A 19,722-nucleotide genomic window follows, 5' to 3' on the forward strand; every position below is an offset into this window, starting at 1 on the left:
TGATTTTAATCCATTCGAGATGCTGGGGTGTGACCTTAAACGGGCAGTTCATTCTAGAAAACATTACATTATGGCAGATTTGAACGAATTTTGCAAAGAATAGTGGGGAAAAATTCCCCCAAAGACTCATTACAAATTAACCTAAATGTTTGATTTCTATAATGGCTGCCCAAGGTGGCCCAACCCGCTATTATCTTCAGGGGGCAATTATTTTTTCCCATAGGGCCAGATAGGTTTTGACTTCTTTGTGCCTTAATTGAATCAACATTTCAAAACTGCTTTTTGTATTTCCTTACGTTATGTCTGTGTGATATTAAAATTGGTTTGATGATCCGAAACCTTTGTGAGTAATAAATATGCAACAAACACAGAAATCAAAAAGGGGCAAATACCTTTTCACAGCACTGTAAAACAATTGCAGATGGGGGTGGGTGAAATTGTTAACTCGCCAAAAAATAGGCGGCTTCAAGTCAATGCAGATTTCTGCTGGCAGGCGTGGTTCCTACTTGTGATTGGTCAACAAAGTCAGCAGAACCCACAAGAAGGGTCTGGGCCACTGACAAGGGATTTGGCTAAAAGGCACGACCCAAGAGCCTTTTTAACATTGCATTGCTGACAATAGCTTTGGCAGAATGTCAACAAAAGCAACAACAACAACTAGGTTTTAATCTCAGATAAACAGTTCAATGATGAATTAATAGAAGTAACAAAAATGGCATTGCCAAGCTTAGTCAGTATATATGATGCTTTTACAACAAAAGTGTGTTGACAGCTCACTAGTTTTATAGCATTGCAGTATGGGGACAACACAAATCTCGAGTTTTTACTTCGGAGATCCTGTCCTGAATGTTTTATTATTGCTGGTGTTAAAATCTAACATGTTGTGATAGAACTAAAAAAAGAAAAAAAAAGAAATGTGATAGGCTTAAAATGTTTGGGGAACAAAAAGACCCGGTGGGGGAAAAAGTTCAGTGCAGGTGGAGTGCAACCAAGTTCCCGGGCTGGACGACGTCAACAAGTTCCTTGGGCCTTCTTTTAGCGCCGCTTTGGTCTGCAAAGTCAACAGGAGCTGCTCAATTTGCGGTCACAGTCTGGCCTCTCCCACCGAGCAGGCGGAGTAAGAAGTGGAGGAAAGGAGGGAGGGGGACATCCTACCACAGTACCAGGCAACAGTGGGAAGCATTCAGAAGTCATCTAGATCTGGTTGGAGCTGACGTCTGCTTTTTGTCTGCTACCAAAGGTAAGGAACTCAACTTCTCATTTTTGCTGTTTGATGTGTGACTGTTGCATGCCATCGTACGCTTCACACCACACAATAAGGTGAATTTTTGCAAATATTCTGAAGTTTTTAGGGGGGGGATGTAACCTTTCTCGAAAATAAATCTGAAGAATGAGATTGGCAAAGCATCCAAAATGGGCAAAGACAAGAGTCGCTGCAGGACGCAGACTATTTGCCACATTGGCGGTGGGGGAGGCAGATAGGTTGCAGGGGGTGAGGATGGGCTGCATATGGGGGAGGGTAGGGGCCAGTAGTGATGGGAATTCCGGCCCTTTTTCGAGAACCAACTCTTTTGGCTCAGCTCACTTAAAAGAGACAGCTCTTTTGCCCCGCTAAAGGCTTTTCAGATTGTTATTGTTGCTTTAATCCATCTATTAACGATTCTCATAGAACATTATGAACAACATTACTTTGTAAAGGGGGAGAGAAAAAAATCCAAATTAAAAAGAAACAGAAAAAAAAGAAAAGAAAATTATAAAAAAATGAGAAAAAAGAAGAAAGAAAAATCAAGAAAAAAATAAGGAAAAAGAAAAGAAACAAAAGAAATAAAAGAAGAAAATAACTAGAGAAAAAAGGAAGAAAAAAGATAGAAAACATAGTGAAACCTACATAAAAAAGGAACAATAGAAGAACAAAGAAATGAAGAAAAAAATAAGAAAAAACAAGAAAACAGAAAAAAAGCAAGAAAAAAACAAAAGTAAGAAAAAAGTTAAAAAAAAGTATGAGTATGTAACAAACTAGGCAGCAGCTCATAGAGCCATTTCATCCGCTAACAACACATTACTAGGGGCCAAGGGTTGTAGTGAATCAGACGTTTGACTTGAAATGCCAAGAAAGGGCGATGACGCCTGTGAAGGAATGCAGGTTGTCATGACGACCACTCATCTGCTTAACGACTTACGGTTTAACACATGAACGAATATTAGATTTGCAGTAAGGCGTTCAAAGCTCAACTTTTCACAATAAAAGCGCGCGTCAAGTCACAGGGTTTGATGGTCCAGTCAAGTGTTTTGAACGTTCCCAATATTTTTACTTTAAATTGTTTCACCACACGACACACAACGGGCCTACCTTTCCTGACCCATACATCCTGGACGGCTCTTGCTCCTTCTGATGGTCAGTGCAGACTTGTGGATTAGCAGGCGGGCAGCTGCACCGATGTGGGAAGTGTCAACTGAAGTCTCTGCCCAACGGAGAAGTTCCTCTGAGATTTTAGGACAATCAATGTTGACTGAGAGCAGTTTGCGCCAGAGGTGGAAGTATTTGTGCAATGCGAGTGGCTGCATACTTGCAGAAACCCCCTCCTAACAGTGGCTTTGTACACTTTTTCTAAAATGGGCAAAAAGACCCAATGATTGTGGACTTCATCCTAATGCTTTGTGTCTGCTGTGACGTGTTTCATCTGTTTTCCAAAGCACTTCTCTTATTGGTCAAGAAAAATTGGCCTATTGCGGTATTCCATCCAGTCGATATGTTTGGTGGACTCACTACTACCAGTAACTAGCATTGAGAGAAATGAACCTAAATCGTATTCATCATTTTGTTGCAGAGCAATAAAGCTATATATAAACTGAATAGAAAAATTGTCTTACGTTAACTCATAAAATAAGTCTACGCGCTGCTCCTTTTGAATAAAAGCATCGCTAAATAGGTTGAATGGCTTGACTTGGTGTTAGCTTGCTAATACTATTACTTATACTATGTTTGGGGCCTATGTGTGCGCCAAATCATTGTTCTCACTAAGAATTGCATGGCTCACTCTCCATCTGCTGATGCTCAGAACGATAGCATATTACATACTAATTTTATTAAAAGATTCATTATATAATGTAAAGAACAGCAATTTTGTGATATTGTGACCCTACTAAATAAATATACTCGTTTAATATATTTTTGATTTTGTATTTCCGTGAATACAGCTGAGGCACAACTTCACTTGCCTACCCTGACTGCAGGTCGCTGACCCTTATGACTGTATCCACTACTTGCGGCCACTGGTCAAAGTCAAAGAGACGGTATCGAATGAATAAAAGGTTTTGTGAAAAGTGAGTCAATTATTAGGAAAATCCCAAATGTACATAGAAACAAAGTAGCAAGAAAAATCTAACCTTTACCAACCAAAAATCTGCAAGACTGGTCGAAATGTTTGTCTGTCAATCAGTGGCACCGGCTAATCCTGTGTATACTCTTTGCATAGGTCTGACAGCCCACCTACACACAACAATAATTCAAAACAAAATTGACTCTTACAGTATGTATCTTGACTCCTATGAATCAACGTGAGTCAATACAAATAGCAACAGAGAAGAGTTCCTAATGAAAGGACCCACAATTCATATTGGGCTCCCGTTCCAGTGGGCCGAGCTCATCTTACCTTCTCCCTCGACTAACTATGGAGCCTTTGTGGTGACACCTGAAACGAAAGAGAAAAAAAAAACATTTAGGACATGAAAGCTAAGTCAGGAACCCGTTTCCCTACTTTCATGCATTCTCACTGGCCAATGGAAGCTTTGGCCGTGCGCAGGAGTCAGCAGGGGGTGCTTTGCAGAGACGCTTCGGGCGTTATCCGCAAATAATTGCTACAAATACCCAAATCGAACGGTTATCAATTAAAATTCTGAAAACCTTTGCATCATCACTTTTGAGGCCAAGTACTGTCGCAATAATCCAAACTATCATTGAGTATTTATTATTCATCTTTCTTGGTTGTTCAACTTGAAGTCAACTGAGCCTCCTTCGATATTTCCGTTTGGAAACTTAAGTCTTCTTTGCTTCTATGTGTATTTGTGTGAGCGTGCGTGCAGCAGGTCGTTTTCCTGGCAACCTGAGCCTGCCGAGTCGGACAGCAAATCAAAGAAGCTTGTGTAGTGAAGGCTGACTTTAGAAAAGGGACTGGGGGTTTTCCAAATAAAACACTTTGTTTGCTACCTGGCGTCACCTCCTCTTCCTCCTCCTCCTCTTCCTGGCCCAATGGGAAGAAGGTGTTCCTCCAAATCAAACACATCAGCGAGATCTTCCCCCACCCTTTTATCTATTCCCTGTGCACCATGTTCTTGTTACACAAGTTCTTTTGGCTGCAAAAGTTTTCTCCTGGAAATTGGGACCAAAAGCAAGCAATGCATATTTCAAAAGATGTAGAATCAACCCAAGCTAAACAATGTAATTTGAGAGTGTCTACTAAAATCTAACTTTTGAACTGAAGCAAGTAAATATCTTGCCCATTCAAATGGCCTCCTTTTAGCATATACAGTATCAATCACATGATTAGCTTAATACCCAAAACAAAGCATAAAGCGAAGCAAAAGTTGTCTTGTTAAAACAAGACGGATTACACGGTAAAATTATATCACTTGTTATCATGATATTTTCATCCAAATTTTCACTTATTTGACCATTTTCCACCAATTTTAAACTAACATGAACAAAACAACTTTTTTACTCAAGTAATCTTTTAAACAGTTTTTATTTGACAAACTTACATTTGTATTAGAGGTGCAAGTAGTTTAAAAATAATCCCCAAATTAAATATAAACACAGTACATCTTTTACTTCATCACTTCAAAACACATTTAATAGTGTTCTGTTCTTATTTATATTCATTTAAATGAATAATTGTGGTACTGCTGAAAATCAAACTGAATTGAGTGGACAATAAAGGCAATCTAACAATCTTTCGGTGGTTTTGTTCAGAATCTTTTTGAATTTTTTTTAATGATCTTATTTTACCACACCGACGCTTTAACAACAGTTTATCATGCTTACATCCTACAGTAGCTAAATAGGTGGCATATTTTCAAATCTAATCTAAATTACCATAAAAATCCAGGTTGGCGTGTGTGTGTTTGTGTTTGTATGTGACTTATAGGCTCCGAACAGGCTAAACAGATTTTTGTAAAAATGTACACAGTTGTACTTTAGACTTCTGTGAGTGTCTTAAGATAGGTTTCATGTTAAAGCACCACAAATTACTACCAACAAAATCGATACAAATCTGCTTGTGTGTACAAGCGGCTTTGGAGCTGCATGCAGCACTTTGGCGATTCCTAGTGGCCACCTGGAACTATTTCAACAAACTATGGCCAAGTATAATGCTTGGCAATGCAGAGCCCAGCAACACTGGGCCATTATGCTAGTCTTTTCATAAGTGAACATCAAAAACAGACGTCCATCCTGAATGTTTGTCACACATCTTTCACATTCAACACATTCAATCTAAGATGCAAACATCCCAGATATGGATATTGGCATCTCTAAAGTGGCTCCTCCATACGGGCGTTCCTGTTGTAGAGAAAACCCAAACAAAAGTACTGCGTTGGAATTCTTGTCTTGAAGGCTTTCAGAGGCAGGCAAAATTCCTTAATGAGCTGCTGCTTGCGTTGGCACAGCCAGCCCGTACCAGACACAAAGCTCATTTGTCCAACATATGCCACGCAATCGTGCTATGCAATTGCTGCTGTCTCAAGCCTTGTGGTCTACTGCACCAATAAGTCGAAAAGCAGCTCAAACCCAAGGCTTTGGAAGCACACCAAACTTTGCTGTATTTGTTAGAAAACGCTCACCCTAAAGAGAAATGTTTAGTGCCTGACAGAATCCTGCTTCATAGCTCGTTTTCCATTTTTAGTTTTGGCGACGAATGAAACCAAAGTCAATTGCGATTTAAAAATCCATACGATGGTCTACTAATGATTTTCTCAGGGTTTCACTTGTGTCTGACATTTGTTTTTGAATGCACACGAATGTAAATGCAACTTAAGAGTCTCTTCCTTTTGTTTTTGTGGTTGTAGACACTGAAGATGAGGATGTTGGTCATCTTCCTGCTTTGCCTGGCGGGACATGCCATGGCTGCTCCTGTAAGTCTGCTCACTCTTTAACAGCTCTGGCAAGTCGCCAGCTTCCTTAAAGTGTAGGGTTTTTTCAGGTCTCCATTCAAATCATTACTCACTCCAATGTGAAATGCTGGATATGGTCCTATATCAGGTTCTTGTGTTAAATTTGAGCATTTTGTTATGTGTTTGTCAGACTGAGGAGAAACCCATGGATGAGGCCCTGGTACCGGAGGAGGAGCCGGTCATGGATGAGGAGCTGGTGGCCGATGAGGAGCTGGTAGTGGACGAGGAGCTGGCAGCTGATGAGGAGCCGGCAGCCGATGAGGAACTTGTGATAGACGAAGAGATGGCGGTGGACGAACCAGTGGCAGAGGATTCTGTTGTTGAGGTGAATCCGGCTGTCCTGCACCCAATCGTCACTCAGCAACATTGATTACAATTTGTCAAGTTGAACTAAATCAAAATTGACAACAAGCAAGCTCAACCTCTGCATTCGGGTTTTTGACCAAGAAAGGGGAGTTGTAGGCACGAAAGAAACCTAGAAAATGGGAGTTGTCAGTTCCATTACTTTCAGCTCTTACTCCATGTCTGGGGGCCTGCGGAAAAAAACAAAGAATGCAGCATTAGAAGGTAAATGTAAATGTGACGGAGGAAGAGAATACCACCTCAATGAAATGAAATATGGGGACCATTTAGAGGCCTCAAAACCAGGGGTCCCTAATTTAGGTCCAGGAACAGCCTAATCCAAATTTTCAAAACTTGGACATCAGCAGGAAGAAAGACCATTTGCTGGTATTCGGAGTTAAGCTTGATGACCAAATTAATGGCCTAATTTATTGAGAAACAGAATCACCATTCTGGAGAAACTGAGCCACAGTAAACCTTTGGAAACCCTTAGCCCCGTAACCTGAAAACGACTGAAGCAGACATGCCATTGGTTGGTCGTAGTGCTGCCATTTCTACTTAAAAATACATAAAACAACGAAATCTTACCTACCAAATGATCATATTTAGAAAGAATTAGAATACAAAAGCCAAACATGCCCGGAGATACTTGTTTTTGTCTATTGAAAGAAGAATGACAGTCTGTCCAGTGAGAAGACTTTCACCTTTGATCCCAATTTCTTGTGCCTATGAGTGCCAAAACAGCCTTCAAAAAGATGAAAAGCAGTAAGCAGTAATATGGGACAATATGAAATCTTGAAAGCACGTTGAAGCTGCCGGAATCTCCCAAACACCTGAACAAAGACCAGATGTGTGCTAGATGTCATGTGTGATGCTCTGTCATACAGGACATGTCTTGGCAATTCAAAAAAGATGAACTAAGTTTCACCAGGAAGTCTGCACTTCAAATCTAGACATAATGAAATCTTTCTGGGGACTATACGTGACAAGCATTGTCAGTAAACAAACATATTTCTCTTGATGATGTCACCATATGTACTAACATCAAAGTTCCTGATCTTCTGAACCACCAGCTGTATTTAGATAGAGAAAAAACAATTTCCACTTAGTAGCCATAGTCAGGAAATGAAGCGCCTGGACAGAATGTCCTGCAAGCTACTTGCTGTTTAAAAGGAGAAGAAGAAAAAAAAAAACCTACCCCGGAAGATTAGCGTGTGAACGCTGGCTCCCAGAGGACCACTAAGACCACAGCTGGAAAAATCTGCTTCTTGCCAGCTCTCTGGAAGCGCTGACGTCTTGCTGGTTAATATCTGGACTACTCAAAGTCACAGGCTGGTTCCTTCAAGGCGGAACCTTCCGGAATGCGGCCAGTCCCACCTCAAAGCCTCAGGGGTCACAAATAAAGCCTTGACGGCGCCAAGAGTAAACTTCTACCCGGGAATTGTTATGAAAACGACATGTTGTCTTTAAACAAGAGAATCGTTTATCCTTCTGCCTGCAGGATAATTGCTAACATGAATATACAGCAGATGCGCATTTTAAAACAAATTAAATTAAAACATTAACCAAGGCAGTGCCCTTTTTCAATCGTTTACGACACAGGTGTCAAACAGGCGGCCCACGGGCCAAATCAGGCCCGCTAAGAGATTGAATCCGGCCCGCGAGACAACACTCAGAGAAGCACAAGAGAAAAACGAGCCGCAGGTTGAAATATGTCAACTTGTTGTTGCCAAAGCCAGGTGCCTTTCTCTTTCTTTCTTTCTCTTTCTTTCTTCCTTTCTTACTCCTTTCTTTCTTTTTTTCTCTTTCTTTTTCTTTCTTTCTTTCTCTTTCTCTCTCCCTCTCTCTTTCTTTCTTTTTCTTTCTTTCTTTCACTCTCTTTCTTTCTCTCTTTCTTTCTCTTTCTTTCTCTTTCTTTCTCTTTCTTTCTCTTTCTTTCTCTTTCTTTCTCTTTCTTTCTCTTTCTTTCTCTTTCTTTCTCTTTCTTTCTCTTTCTTTCTCTTTCTTTCTCTGTCTTTCTTTCTCTTTCACTCTCTTTCTCTCCTTTCATTCTCTGTGTCTCTTTCTTTCTTTCTTTCTTTCTTTCTTTCTTTCTTTCTTTCTTTCTTTCACTCTCTGTGTCTCTTTCTTTCTTTCTTTCTTTCTTTCTTTCACTCTCTTTCTTTCTCTCTTTCTTTCTCTTTCTTTCTCTTTCTTTCTCTTTCTTTCTCTTTTTTTCTCTGTCTTTCTTTCTCTTTCACTCTCTTTCTCTCCTTTCATTCTCTGTGTCTCTTTCTTTCTTTCTTTCTTTCTTTCTTTCTTTCTTTCTTTCTTTCTTTCTTTCTCTCTTTCTCCTTTCTTTCTTTTTTTATCTTTCTTTTTCTTTCGTTCGTTCTCTTACTTTCTTTCTCTCTTTCTTTCTTTCTCTCTTTCTATCCTTCTGTCTCTCTTTCTTTCTTTCACTTTCTTTCTCTCTTTCTTTCTCTTTCTCTCTTTAATTCTCTGTGTCTCTTTCTTTTTTCTTTCTTTCTTTCACTCTCTGTGTCTCTTTCTTTCTTTCTTTCTTTCACTCTCTGTGTCTTTCTTTCTTTCTCTCTTTCTTTCTCTTTTTCTGTCTTTCACTCTTTCTTTCTTTCTTTCTTTCTCTCTTTAATTCTCTGTGTCTCTTTCTTTGTTTCTTTCTTTCTTTCACTCTCTGTGTCTCTTTCTTTCTTTCTTTCTTTCACTCTCTGTGTCTTTCTTTCTTTCTTTCTTTCTCTCTTTCTTTCTCTTTTTCTGTCTTTCACTCTTTCTTTCTTTCTTTCTTTCTTTCACTCTTTCTTTCTCTTTCACTTTCTTTCTCTTTCATTCTCTGTGTCTCTTTCTTTCATTCTCTCTTTCACTCTCTTTCTTTCTCTCTTTCACTCTCTGTGTCTTTCTTTCTCTCTCTCTCTTTCTCTCTTTCTTTCTTTCTTTCTTTCTTTCTTTCTTTCTTTCTTTCTTTCTTTCTTTCTTTCTTTCTTTCTTTCACTCTCTTTCTTTCTTTCTCTTTTACTCTCTCTCTCTCATTCTCTGTGTCTCTTTTTCATTCTCTCTTTCACTCTATTTCTTTCTTTCTCTCTTTCATTCTCTGTCTTTCTTTCTTTCACTCTCTGTGTCTTTCTCTCTCTCTCTCTCTTTCTCTTTCTTTCTTTCTCTCTTTCTCTCTTTCACTCTCTGTGTCTCTCTTCCTACCCTTTGCGCTTTCTTTTCTCTTTTCCCTCCTTCTGTCTTTCTACTTCTCTTTGGATTTCTTTCTTCCTCTCCCTTTCTTTCCCCCTCTCTCACGACTTCTCTTTTTATCTCTTTTGTTTCTCACGCTCTCTCCCTCTCTCACTTTCTTTGTCCCGCCCTCTCTCTTATTTCTTTATCTCTCTTTTTCTTTCTCTTGAATCGACTAGTCCGGCCCCCAAAAGAATGTTTGTTCTATCGTGTGGCCCCCGAGTTCAAATGAGCTTGACACCCCTGGTTTACGAGGAGCTGAGACAGCTATGTATACAACACATTCAATAGGATGACACAAAACCTTTAGATACTTTTAATTGCATTTCATGAAGCAGTTGCTTGTATCAAAGTTACATTGCAACATTTTCTGAGCAAGGTTTTTAAAATCTATCGCAATTTCCGGACTAAGAGCCCCACCTAACTTTAAGCTGCACACAATACATCTTTTAAAGAAAAAATATGTTATACATATATATAAGCCGCACTAAAGTGTATGTGGAGCTGCTCTGTTTCCTTCTTTATCGGCTAGCTCGATATCCTCTAACTCAAAAGCGGCATCATATGCTTTTCTTTTTGCATATTCCCATGCTCATTTTATTCATATACAAAGCGTGTTACCGTACATTAAACTTCTTCCATTTTCTTTACTTGCGATTGTGACTTGCGTCTTACTCAACACCACTTGTCTCACTCTTACCGTTTCTACCTGAGCGCACCTTGCGGAAAAAATACATACCTCAGACATATTTCTGCTTAAGCCGCATGGTTGAAATTGTGGCGCGGCTTTTAGTCCAGAATGACAGTAAACACATTTCAACTTTGTTTGTCAGGGGTACTCACAGGCAGGTGAAATTGTTTCTAAAGTCAATAAACAGCAGATAGCGTTGGAGCAGGGATGTCAAACTCAGTTTGGCTCCAGGGCCAGATGCAGGCTTTTTGTTCTGAGGTGAGCCGAATCGGTAAAAGTATGTCTATTCAAAATTTTTTGCATTTATTTTCAGTAGTATCATTTATCATGAAGCCTACATTAGTAACTTACTCTAAGTATTATTATCATGGATGCAAGGGAACTTTTCTAAACCCAACACATTTATTCACAAACAGTGGGAAAAGATATTTTCATGTTTGGCATTAAATGTGTTAACTGGTTTATTTTAACAGTTGAGTGAATGCAGTTTTACACATGAACAAACTCACCACACTATACAAACTCAATACTGCTCTCTATTGGCCGTAGAGAGCCATTGGTTTTCATTTCAACAGCCATCTTCCTTTCTTCCCATTGGGGTGGACATTTTTTTTAACTCCGCTTCATTAGCTTCCCTCCCTGCCTTAACTTTGATCTTTATTGGGTTGCAGGAGGCGGAAGTGGGCACCAACCCGGTTCAGGTGGAGATCGGTGACTTTGATGAGGCCATTGAAGTGGAGGAAGACGTGGCCGAGAGTGAGCAAGCAAAGGATAATGTCGCCGCAACACACTTCCACGCGTCACCCTGCCAACTTAACTAAATTGTTTAAGTGTCATGCCTGTGAACAGTAATTTTTCAACATGATAATAAACAAATAATTAGAAAACAATTGAGCTAATTAAAAAAAAAGTTCTATTTTCCGGCAATTCCCTGCTGTAAGCTAAACACTAATCAAATCCAATTAAGATTTATTTGTAAAGGACTTTTCAGGCAAGGAATTGATACTCAAAGTGCTGTATAAGAACATCCAGCAATAAAATCTCCATTTTCCCCACCCATCGATCAAAATGCCAAATACAAACAATAAAAACAAAGTAAAAACATGACAAATAATAATAATAATCAATACGAACAGTTTCTGTAACTCTTATGGTCACTAGGGTCGCAGTGGTGCTGGAGCCCATTCCAGCTGTATTTAGGCTGTGGGAGGGGGACACTCTGAACTGGTTGCCAGGGCACACGGACAGAGACAACCATTCATACACTCACTCATACATAGGGACAATTTAGACCCGCCAATCGCCCCCCTATGCATGTTTTTTAGGAATGTGGGAGGAAACCGGAGTGCCCAGAGAAAACCCATGCAGGCATGGGGAGACCATGCAAACTCTGCACACAGAGGCTGGTAGCTGGACTTGAACCCAGGCCCTCAGAACTGTGAGGATGATGTGCCAACCAGCCGCCCAAGTATAATTCATTAAAAACCTTAAAAATAAATACGCCCTACAACTAGCTGGCAACCGGTTCAGGGTCTCCCCAGACCACTGCCCGAAGATAGCTGGGATGGGCCCCAGATTGGCTCTAGATTTTGGTCCTCACCCTAGGCACACTATCGCCGTCATATATTGCATATATTTCTATTATGAAATTCATACAAAACACAAAAATAATTTATTCTATGTGAGAACTCGTCCTATTTATTTTTTGTCCTTATATAGTTGCAAAATATATATAGTACTCCTTTTTGGGGAAAACCAAAGAACAAGCGTTTGTGTGTACGTTTTTGTTTTTCCAGACCCCTGCTTGCAGCACCAGTGCAAGAAGGGCAAAGTGTGTGAGGTAGACGAGAGCAACACACCAATGTGTGTGTGTCAGGACCCTTCCACCTGCACCCCCGCTGAGGGACCATTCGAGCATGTGAGTCTACATCAGTGAGATGCACACCCAAAACAAAACAGAAATATATTTCTTCATAAATTATATCTGAATCAAACATGCCCTGTTTACTCAAAGCTTCCCTACCTACCCACCTACTTAAAATCCAACCCACCCAACAGATCAACACACCCAACCACGCATTCCATTCACCATCCATTCATCATTCCATACATGCATCCATCTAACGAAATGAAGAAACCTTTGAAAGCACACACACTAATGCTTTGGATTTTCTTGTTGTCATGTTCAGGTTTGTGGGACTGACAACAAGACCTACGACACTTCTTGCCACTTCTTTGCCGGAAAATGTGCCTTGGAGGGAACCAAGAAAGGTCACAAGCTTCACCTGGACTACATTGGACCCTGCAAAGGTGAACCATCTCCATCACTGAATATTCACAAATATCCAATATTCAAAACTTCTAAAAAATGTTTACTATGAGGAGGTTCCTAATTGTTTGTCATGGATGATTAAAGATATTCAGATATTCAGATTTAACGAAGGAGTTAAGTTCCAAAAGGGCAAAAATCTATTAAGCAGAAACCTTTTTTTTTTTTTTTTTTTTTACAATTAAATACTCCATTATACTGTGAAACCAAAAAACAAACCCTCTTTACAGCCTCAAGCTTTTATTAAATACTAGTACTGTGTGAATGTTTTATTTATTCATGTATTTATTTATTTATTCATTCATTCATTCATTTTCTAAATAACTACAGAACCATTAAACAATAGTAATCCGTGATGTAGCAAAACCATGAAAAGCAAACTGCGTTAAAATGAGGAATTACGGTATTGGTATCAACATTATAATGCTTAAATGAATAGATGGGCATCAACAGTAAATAAGTGTTTTCCAAAAGATGGTGTCCCCTCCCTTCAAAAAAATGGAAATGCATACCTGTCAACCTCCGCGGCTCCATGCCCGTACAATCTGTCGTATTTTCCTGTACAAAATACAAAATAATCGTACACCATATTTTTTTTTTTCGGAATTATGCAAATTGACAAATTTTCATCGTACTCGTCTTAAAAGGCATAAAAAACGTACTTTATACGGCAAAACCAAACAGGTTGGCGGTGTGCAAATGGAGGATGTGCTTGTGCCTAAACCCTAGTATATGTTGCTTTGCTGCACTGTAGGAAGACCATTTTTTGACGTGCAAATTCAGAGAACTATCACAAACTTTATTTATTGTACTCAACAAATAAATTACGAAAAGTTTTGCTATGGATTAAATGGAACTTGGAGGTCAAGGGAGAAGTGTACTGCCAAGAAAGAGAAGCCATTTAAAGCGGGAGGAGTAGCAACAGCTGCAGCTGTGTCGACTGAGACATGCACAAACATGCTTACGTTCTTATTGGAGTCCAGGGTTCAAGTGGAGAACTAGCTTATTATTGAGTGTTGTGAAGCATTTGCACTCTAGAGGTAAGATCTTAAGCCCAAGCCTGAGTCCGACATGAATTTTGGCCTGGCTTGGGCCTAAATTGTCAATCATTACATTTGGGTCTCTCTTGCTGACTTTTTTTTTTTGTCCACCCATCATTGTTCTTCGTTTCTCTGCCTCTCTCTCTCCTAAAGTGCCTTGCTAGATTATTAAGGGTGTTCTGCTGCTGTGGTTTATGGCCCAATTTTCAACCATCGACTCTTAAATAATTCAGTAGATGATGGGAAATTGTCCGTTAGTGTAACCTCTGTAGACACAGAAATACAGAAGATGTAAATGTTTATAGTATAAACTTTATACAGTCTTGTTTAACTTAGATTTTGTGGAAAAAGAGACTTTAGTTTGTTATTATAAATCACCTCTCCTCTTCCCGAGTCCTAACAAATCAAATATGAAACTTGTCCTCGGGGTGGGCCCTGCAAATCAAGTAATCCGGTCAAGTTCTGGTTGGGTCGGGCTTTAATACCTGCAGGTCTGGGTTGGGGTTGATTTTTTTTTAGGCCTGATCCTTCCTCTGATGCACTCACGAGTGTCTTTAAATATTCTACTTCATAATGACAGTCTCATTCAAACTACAGCAAAGGTGCACGTGGAGATGTTGCAACGCCCTTGAGTCAGAGGACAGTTTATGTTGAACGGTATTTTGTGATGCCGCAGAAATCCCACCCTGCATGGACAACGAGCTGAAGCAGTTTCCTCTGAGGATGAGGGACTGGCTGAAGAACGTCCTGGTAACTCTGTACGAGCGCGACGAAGACAACAATCTGCTGACAGAGAAGCAGAAGCTCAGGGTGAGTGCGTGCTTGGCTTCGTCTCTTCCTAAGATGTGGGGAGGGGGTTCTCCTCCGTCTAGCACAGTAAAAGTCAGCATCAGGTGCTAAACTTCACACCCTGGCCTTGACTTTCAACGGGTTCCTTTCACAGAGATGATGGTGTCTTTTCTAAAAGTCCAAAATCAGCAAATTTCTCGCATACGCTCAAAGTCATTAAATTTAACTTCTGTGTAGATCAACCGTGCTTGCCTAATTGCCGCTGGTTTATTCGCTTTTTTTTTTCTGGTGCGCTGTTGACCTGCCAACTTGGGCCCTTCAGGTGAAGAAGATCTATGAGAACGAGAAGAGGCTGATCGCAGGAGAGCACACTTTGGACCTGCTGGCTCATGACTTTGTCAAGAACTACAACATGTACATCTTCCCCGTGCACTGGCAGTTCAAGCAGCTAGATGGTCACCCTGCCGACGGGTGCGTGTATCCCACAAAAATTCTACACCGACAATTATTTTTTTCCATGGGGGAAAAAGGAAACCATAAACTACGTATTACAAGCCACTTTCTTTTGCTTCGTTTTAAATACTGTTGCTTTAAATACGCTACGGCTTCTTCTTCTTTTTTGTGGTTCACTGAGGAAAACAGCAAGCTGCTCTTTTCCAGATCTTATGCGCTTTAAAAACAAAACATTGCAGTCAAACCTGGAGACATACAGGACACCCTTTTAGAGGAGAAATTAGTCCTTTGCCAAAATTATTCATTTAATACATAACAGGAGGTTTAACAGTATTTTATTGAACATTTACAACATACTCGTGATTTTTTTCACCCACAAATCAAGTCCTCAATTTATACATCCGAATTGAACAACAGTTTAACCGATCAAAAATGCTACACATGTCTTTTTGTTTCATCTGTGTCGATGTCAGGTCACTGAAATTCCCTTTGACCCTCCAGGGACGAAACAAGTGAATGCAATTCTGTCCATTTCTGTGGAAACCACCAATTACAACAATATAAAAACACATGTCTGTGCTGCAATCTGGCACAGATTGGTTGTTGTGGCGGTGTTGTCCAGAAATATATACTCAAATATATATATCTTCATTTGCATTTTTTTTCTGTGCCATAGTAAATATATGCTCGTCTTTGTAATTGCTATCTTGAATGGTCACATGATCTGAAAACACGTGACATAAATGACTAGGAAAAGAACTGAAAAACGACACAGCTGAAAACAGCCTCAGGTGAGCAGGGGAATGTGACGCCAAATTCCCCGCACAGTTGCCACCAGTTGTACCTCGGGGTTAAAATTCAAGAAATGAATCCATCCATCCATTATCTGCACCGCTTATCCTCAGTAGGGTTGCGGGGGTGCTGGAGCCCATCCCAGCTACCTTCGGGCAGTGGGCAGGGGACACCCTGAACTGGTTGCTAGCCAGTCGCAGGGCACACAAGGACCGACAATTCGCCCGTTCATTCACACCTAGGGACAATTTGGACCGGCCAATTAACCTAGCATGCATGTTGAGGGATATGACCAAGATAGATAGATAGATAGATAGATAGATAGATAGATAGATAGATAGATAGATAGATAGATAGATAGATAGATAGATAGATAGATAGATAGATAGATAGATAGATAGATAGATAGATAGATAGATAGATAGATAGATAGATAGATAGATAGATAGATAGATAGATAGATAGATAGATAGCATGTTTTTGGAATGTGGGAGGAAACCGGAGTGCCTGAAGGAAACCCACGCAAGGACAGGGCGAACATGCAAACATCACACAGGAGGTTTGATCCCATGACCTCAGAACTGTGCTGCACACGTGCTAACCACTGTGCAGCCGTGCTGCCCAGAAATGAACGTAAAATAGCTTATTTTATGGCTGTTTAAGCCTGCGGCTTTAAGTCCAGTGCTGCTCGTAATGAGACAAAATTCCGATTCGTTCTTGAATTTGATCATGTGGATTTTAATTAGGGGCGCAGTGGTTAGCGCTTGTGCGGCACAGTTCATGTCATGGGAACCTGTTGTGGGTTCAAATCCAGCTCCAGACTTCCTGTGCGGAGTTTGTATGTTCTCCCCGTGCTTGCGTGGGTTTCCTCCGGGCACTCCGGTTTCCTCCCACGTTCCAAAAACATGCATTTCAGGTGAATTGGCCGGTCCAAATTGTCCCTAGGTGTGAATGAGCGAATGAGTTGTCTGTCCCCGTGTGCCCTGCGATTGGCTGGCAACCAGTTCAGGGTGTCCCCTGCCCACTGCCCGGAGATGGCTGGGATGGGCTCCAGCCCCCCCGCGACCCTGATGAGGATAAGCGGTACGGCTGATGAGATGAGATGAGATTTTAATTAGGTGTGCTCTGTAGTCTGGAATTGTAATATTTTTCTAAAAATGTGTTCAAACATACCCCTGGAGAGATTCAATAAATACTTTGTTGCAAAACCCTTGGGGAAAAAAAGGCTAAGGCTTTGACATTGACAAGAGCGGTGCATTTTTGCGATTGACAGCTACCTGACTCACGGTGAGCTGGCTCCCCTGCGCGCACCTCTCATTCCCATGGAGCACTGCACCACACGCTTCTTCGAGGAATGTGATGCCGATGGCGACAAATACATCGCCCTGGATGAATGGGCAGCCTGCTTCGGCATTAAGGAGGGTGAGTAGTCTCAAATATCCCCCAAAAAACTCCTCAGTCTCAATTTGCCTTGACAGCAACAAAGTCGGAAGCACAGTTCCACTGTCCCCCCTTAGCCTCAGTGTAGATTAAGGCAATAACCCCCCACCCCCCAAAAAAATCTTGATTTTATAAGTCTACTTAGACCAGGGGTGGCCCCATTGGGTTAAAATGTTGACAGTGGGACCTGATCAGAAGAAAAATAAGAGATTAACTGATTAATTGAGAATCAAGAATCCAATACCTAAGCAATACATGAGAAAAAACGATGTTGACCAATTTTTCTCATTTGTAGTTATGGATTGATATATGTGTGCTGGTTATATTTGATTAATAAATGACTTCCTAAAAAAAACATCGTAAGAAAAAGAAAATTGAGAAAAATGTAGCCGCGGGTCATACTACAAAACTGGAGCAGAGAATGATCCCCGCCCTCCAGAAACTGTGTTGCAGGGCAATGTTCCAGCATGACAATAACCCCAAATACAGTTCTAAGATGATCAAGGCTTTTCTAAAGGGGCCTAGGGTAAAGGGGATGGACTGGCCAAGCATGTCTCCCAATGGAACATCTTTGGGGTTTCCTCAAGCAGAAGGTGGAGAAGCACAAGATCTTGAATATCCCCCAGCTCAGTCATGTTGTCATGGAGGAGTGGAAAATCATTCCAGTGGAAATTTGTGAGGCTCTAGTCAAATCCATGGCCAGGAGGATTAAAGTGGTTCCGCAAAATAATGATGGCCCCACAAAATATTGAACTTCAGTAACTTTACCTTACAGGTGTTTTCACTTTTGTTACCAGGGGTTTAGATACTAATGGCTATATTTTGAGTTTTTTGAGGGGGAAAAATAAAACACTATATTAGCTATATAATCTTTACACAGACTACCTTTTATTGTGTCAATGTGATTTTTCTTCAGGGTTGTTCAATTAAATATTTTCATGAAACCTCTGAGGAAATGTGAGGGCTGTACTCACATTAGAGACATACTGTAAGGGACCTGTAGCACCTACCAAAGGGCAACAGGTCAAGGAGGTGGCCAGGGTGAAAAGACTCCGTTATAATGTTGACGGTTCTGCTGCTGAATCGCAAGCAGTAATGTCTTCCAGACTGGGCAGAGAGCCGCCAATGATCTTCTGGACTGTGTTGATAACGCGGCAAACTAAATAAATGACGAAATACAATTACAAAATACCTAACTATATGAATGGATTGCATTTTACGTCATATTTTGGTATTACGTGATTTATTTATGTGTTTATATAGCATACGTTTGTTAGCAATTATTGATATGTTTATTTTTTACATATGTCAGGATCGGTCCTCCAAAGATTTCAAGACAATTAATTGCCAGCGCTAATCTTGCTTCACTCTGGAATATATTTTTTGTCTTTGCAGAGGATGTGGACAACGACCTCCTAATCTAAGTTGCGTCAGCTACAAGCGCAAGTGGAGGCGTCGCATGACCGGCTGCTTCTTATAGCTCACTTTAAGAATAAAAAAAACATTTGAATCTGTTACGGTGGTGCTCAACACTAACTTCAAGAATAAGACAGATTTTTAAAATCAATTATGGTGCTCATTGCTTCTTTTTTAAGTAAAATGTTCTACCTGTACCACTAGTAAACTGACAAAAATGGCTAAAGAAAGCTATGCATGAACTAACATCAAACTAAAGACTTCTGATGTAAATTATTTTGCTTTTTTGAATATTTAAATGGATCTAGGTGGGGTTTCATTGGACATCTTTGGACTAAAGTGTAAAAGGCCAAAAATAAAGCTTGGAATAAAGGATTTCCTACGCTTGCTTTTAAACTACTTTTTGAGTGGTTGAATTCCACTACTGTTCTGGCTTGCTCTTGCCTGGTTTCCATGGTGACACTCATTTGCGCCTGGTTTCCATGGTGCTCAATGAAAACAGGAATGTTTAACCTGGGGAGGGTCTCGCGGGCTGAGTTTTTTTATCTCTCCAAAATGTTTCTTCTGACAATAGTAGCAAAGCGTTCTTGACCAACTGCAATAAAGTCAATTTGAATAATCTGTAGTTTGCTGCATGCCTTCCATATCGATAGTAACATAACCTTCCAACACCATACCTGTCATCATTGGCCAATTGCTCCCCTTTTTATTGATTGAAATCTTCATTATCAAGCGAGAATTAACCTTACAAATCGCAGAACCTATTTACTCACAGCAAGACAGACTATGTTGACTAACAACAGAGATCTATCTATCTATGTACCCTGGTCCTATCCATCGAAAGGGGTGATCGACAGCAAGAAAAACACATAGACAAAAACAAAGATAAGGAAAACAAGAAAAAGTAGCAAAAAAACAAAAATTTGACCATGGCCAACCCAAATGCCCGAAAACCCAAACAAGTTAAGCACCTCGGGACACAAGTTGGTCATGCTTTCGTCCCTCCAGATGAAACGGGACACATGAAATGTCACTCGGGTCAG

At 40.4% G+C, this 19,722-nt stretch overlaps 1 protein-coding gene across 1 annotated transcript; it reads left to right on the top strand.

The window, feature by feature from the left end:
- Positions 1-1,105: 1,105 nt before the first annotated feature.
- On the top strand, positions 1,106-19,298 carry sparc (secreted protein, acidic, cysteine-rich (osteonectin)). Its single transcript, XM_088344638.1, has 10 exons — positions 1,106-1,240; positions 6,064-6,129; positions 6,299-6,493; positions 11,092-11,176; positions 12,217-12,338; positions 12,610-12,730; positions 14,466-14,599; positions 14,901-15,049; positions 17,097-17,245; positions 18,659-19,298. Exons 2-10 carry the CDS (start codon positions 6,073-6,075, stop codon positions 18,685-18,687), a joined length of 1,041 nt encoding a protein of 346 aa, XP_088200764.1. The 5' UTR covers positions 1,106-1,240; positions 6,064-6,072; the 3' UTR covers positions 18,688-19,298.
- Positions 19,299-19,722: the final 424 nt, after the last annotated feature.

This window comes from Urocampus carinirostris, chromosome 9 (genome assembly GCF_059441175.1).
Source record: "Urocampus carinirostris isolate Australia breed hairy pipefish chromosome 9, RoL_Ucar_1.0, whole genome shotgun sequence".
NCBI classification, from domain to species: Eukaryota; Metazoa; Chordata; class Actinopteri; order Syngnathiformes; family Syngnathidae; genus Urocampus; species Urocampus carinirostris.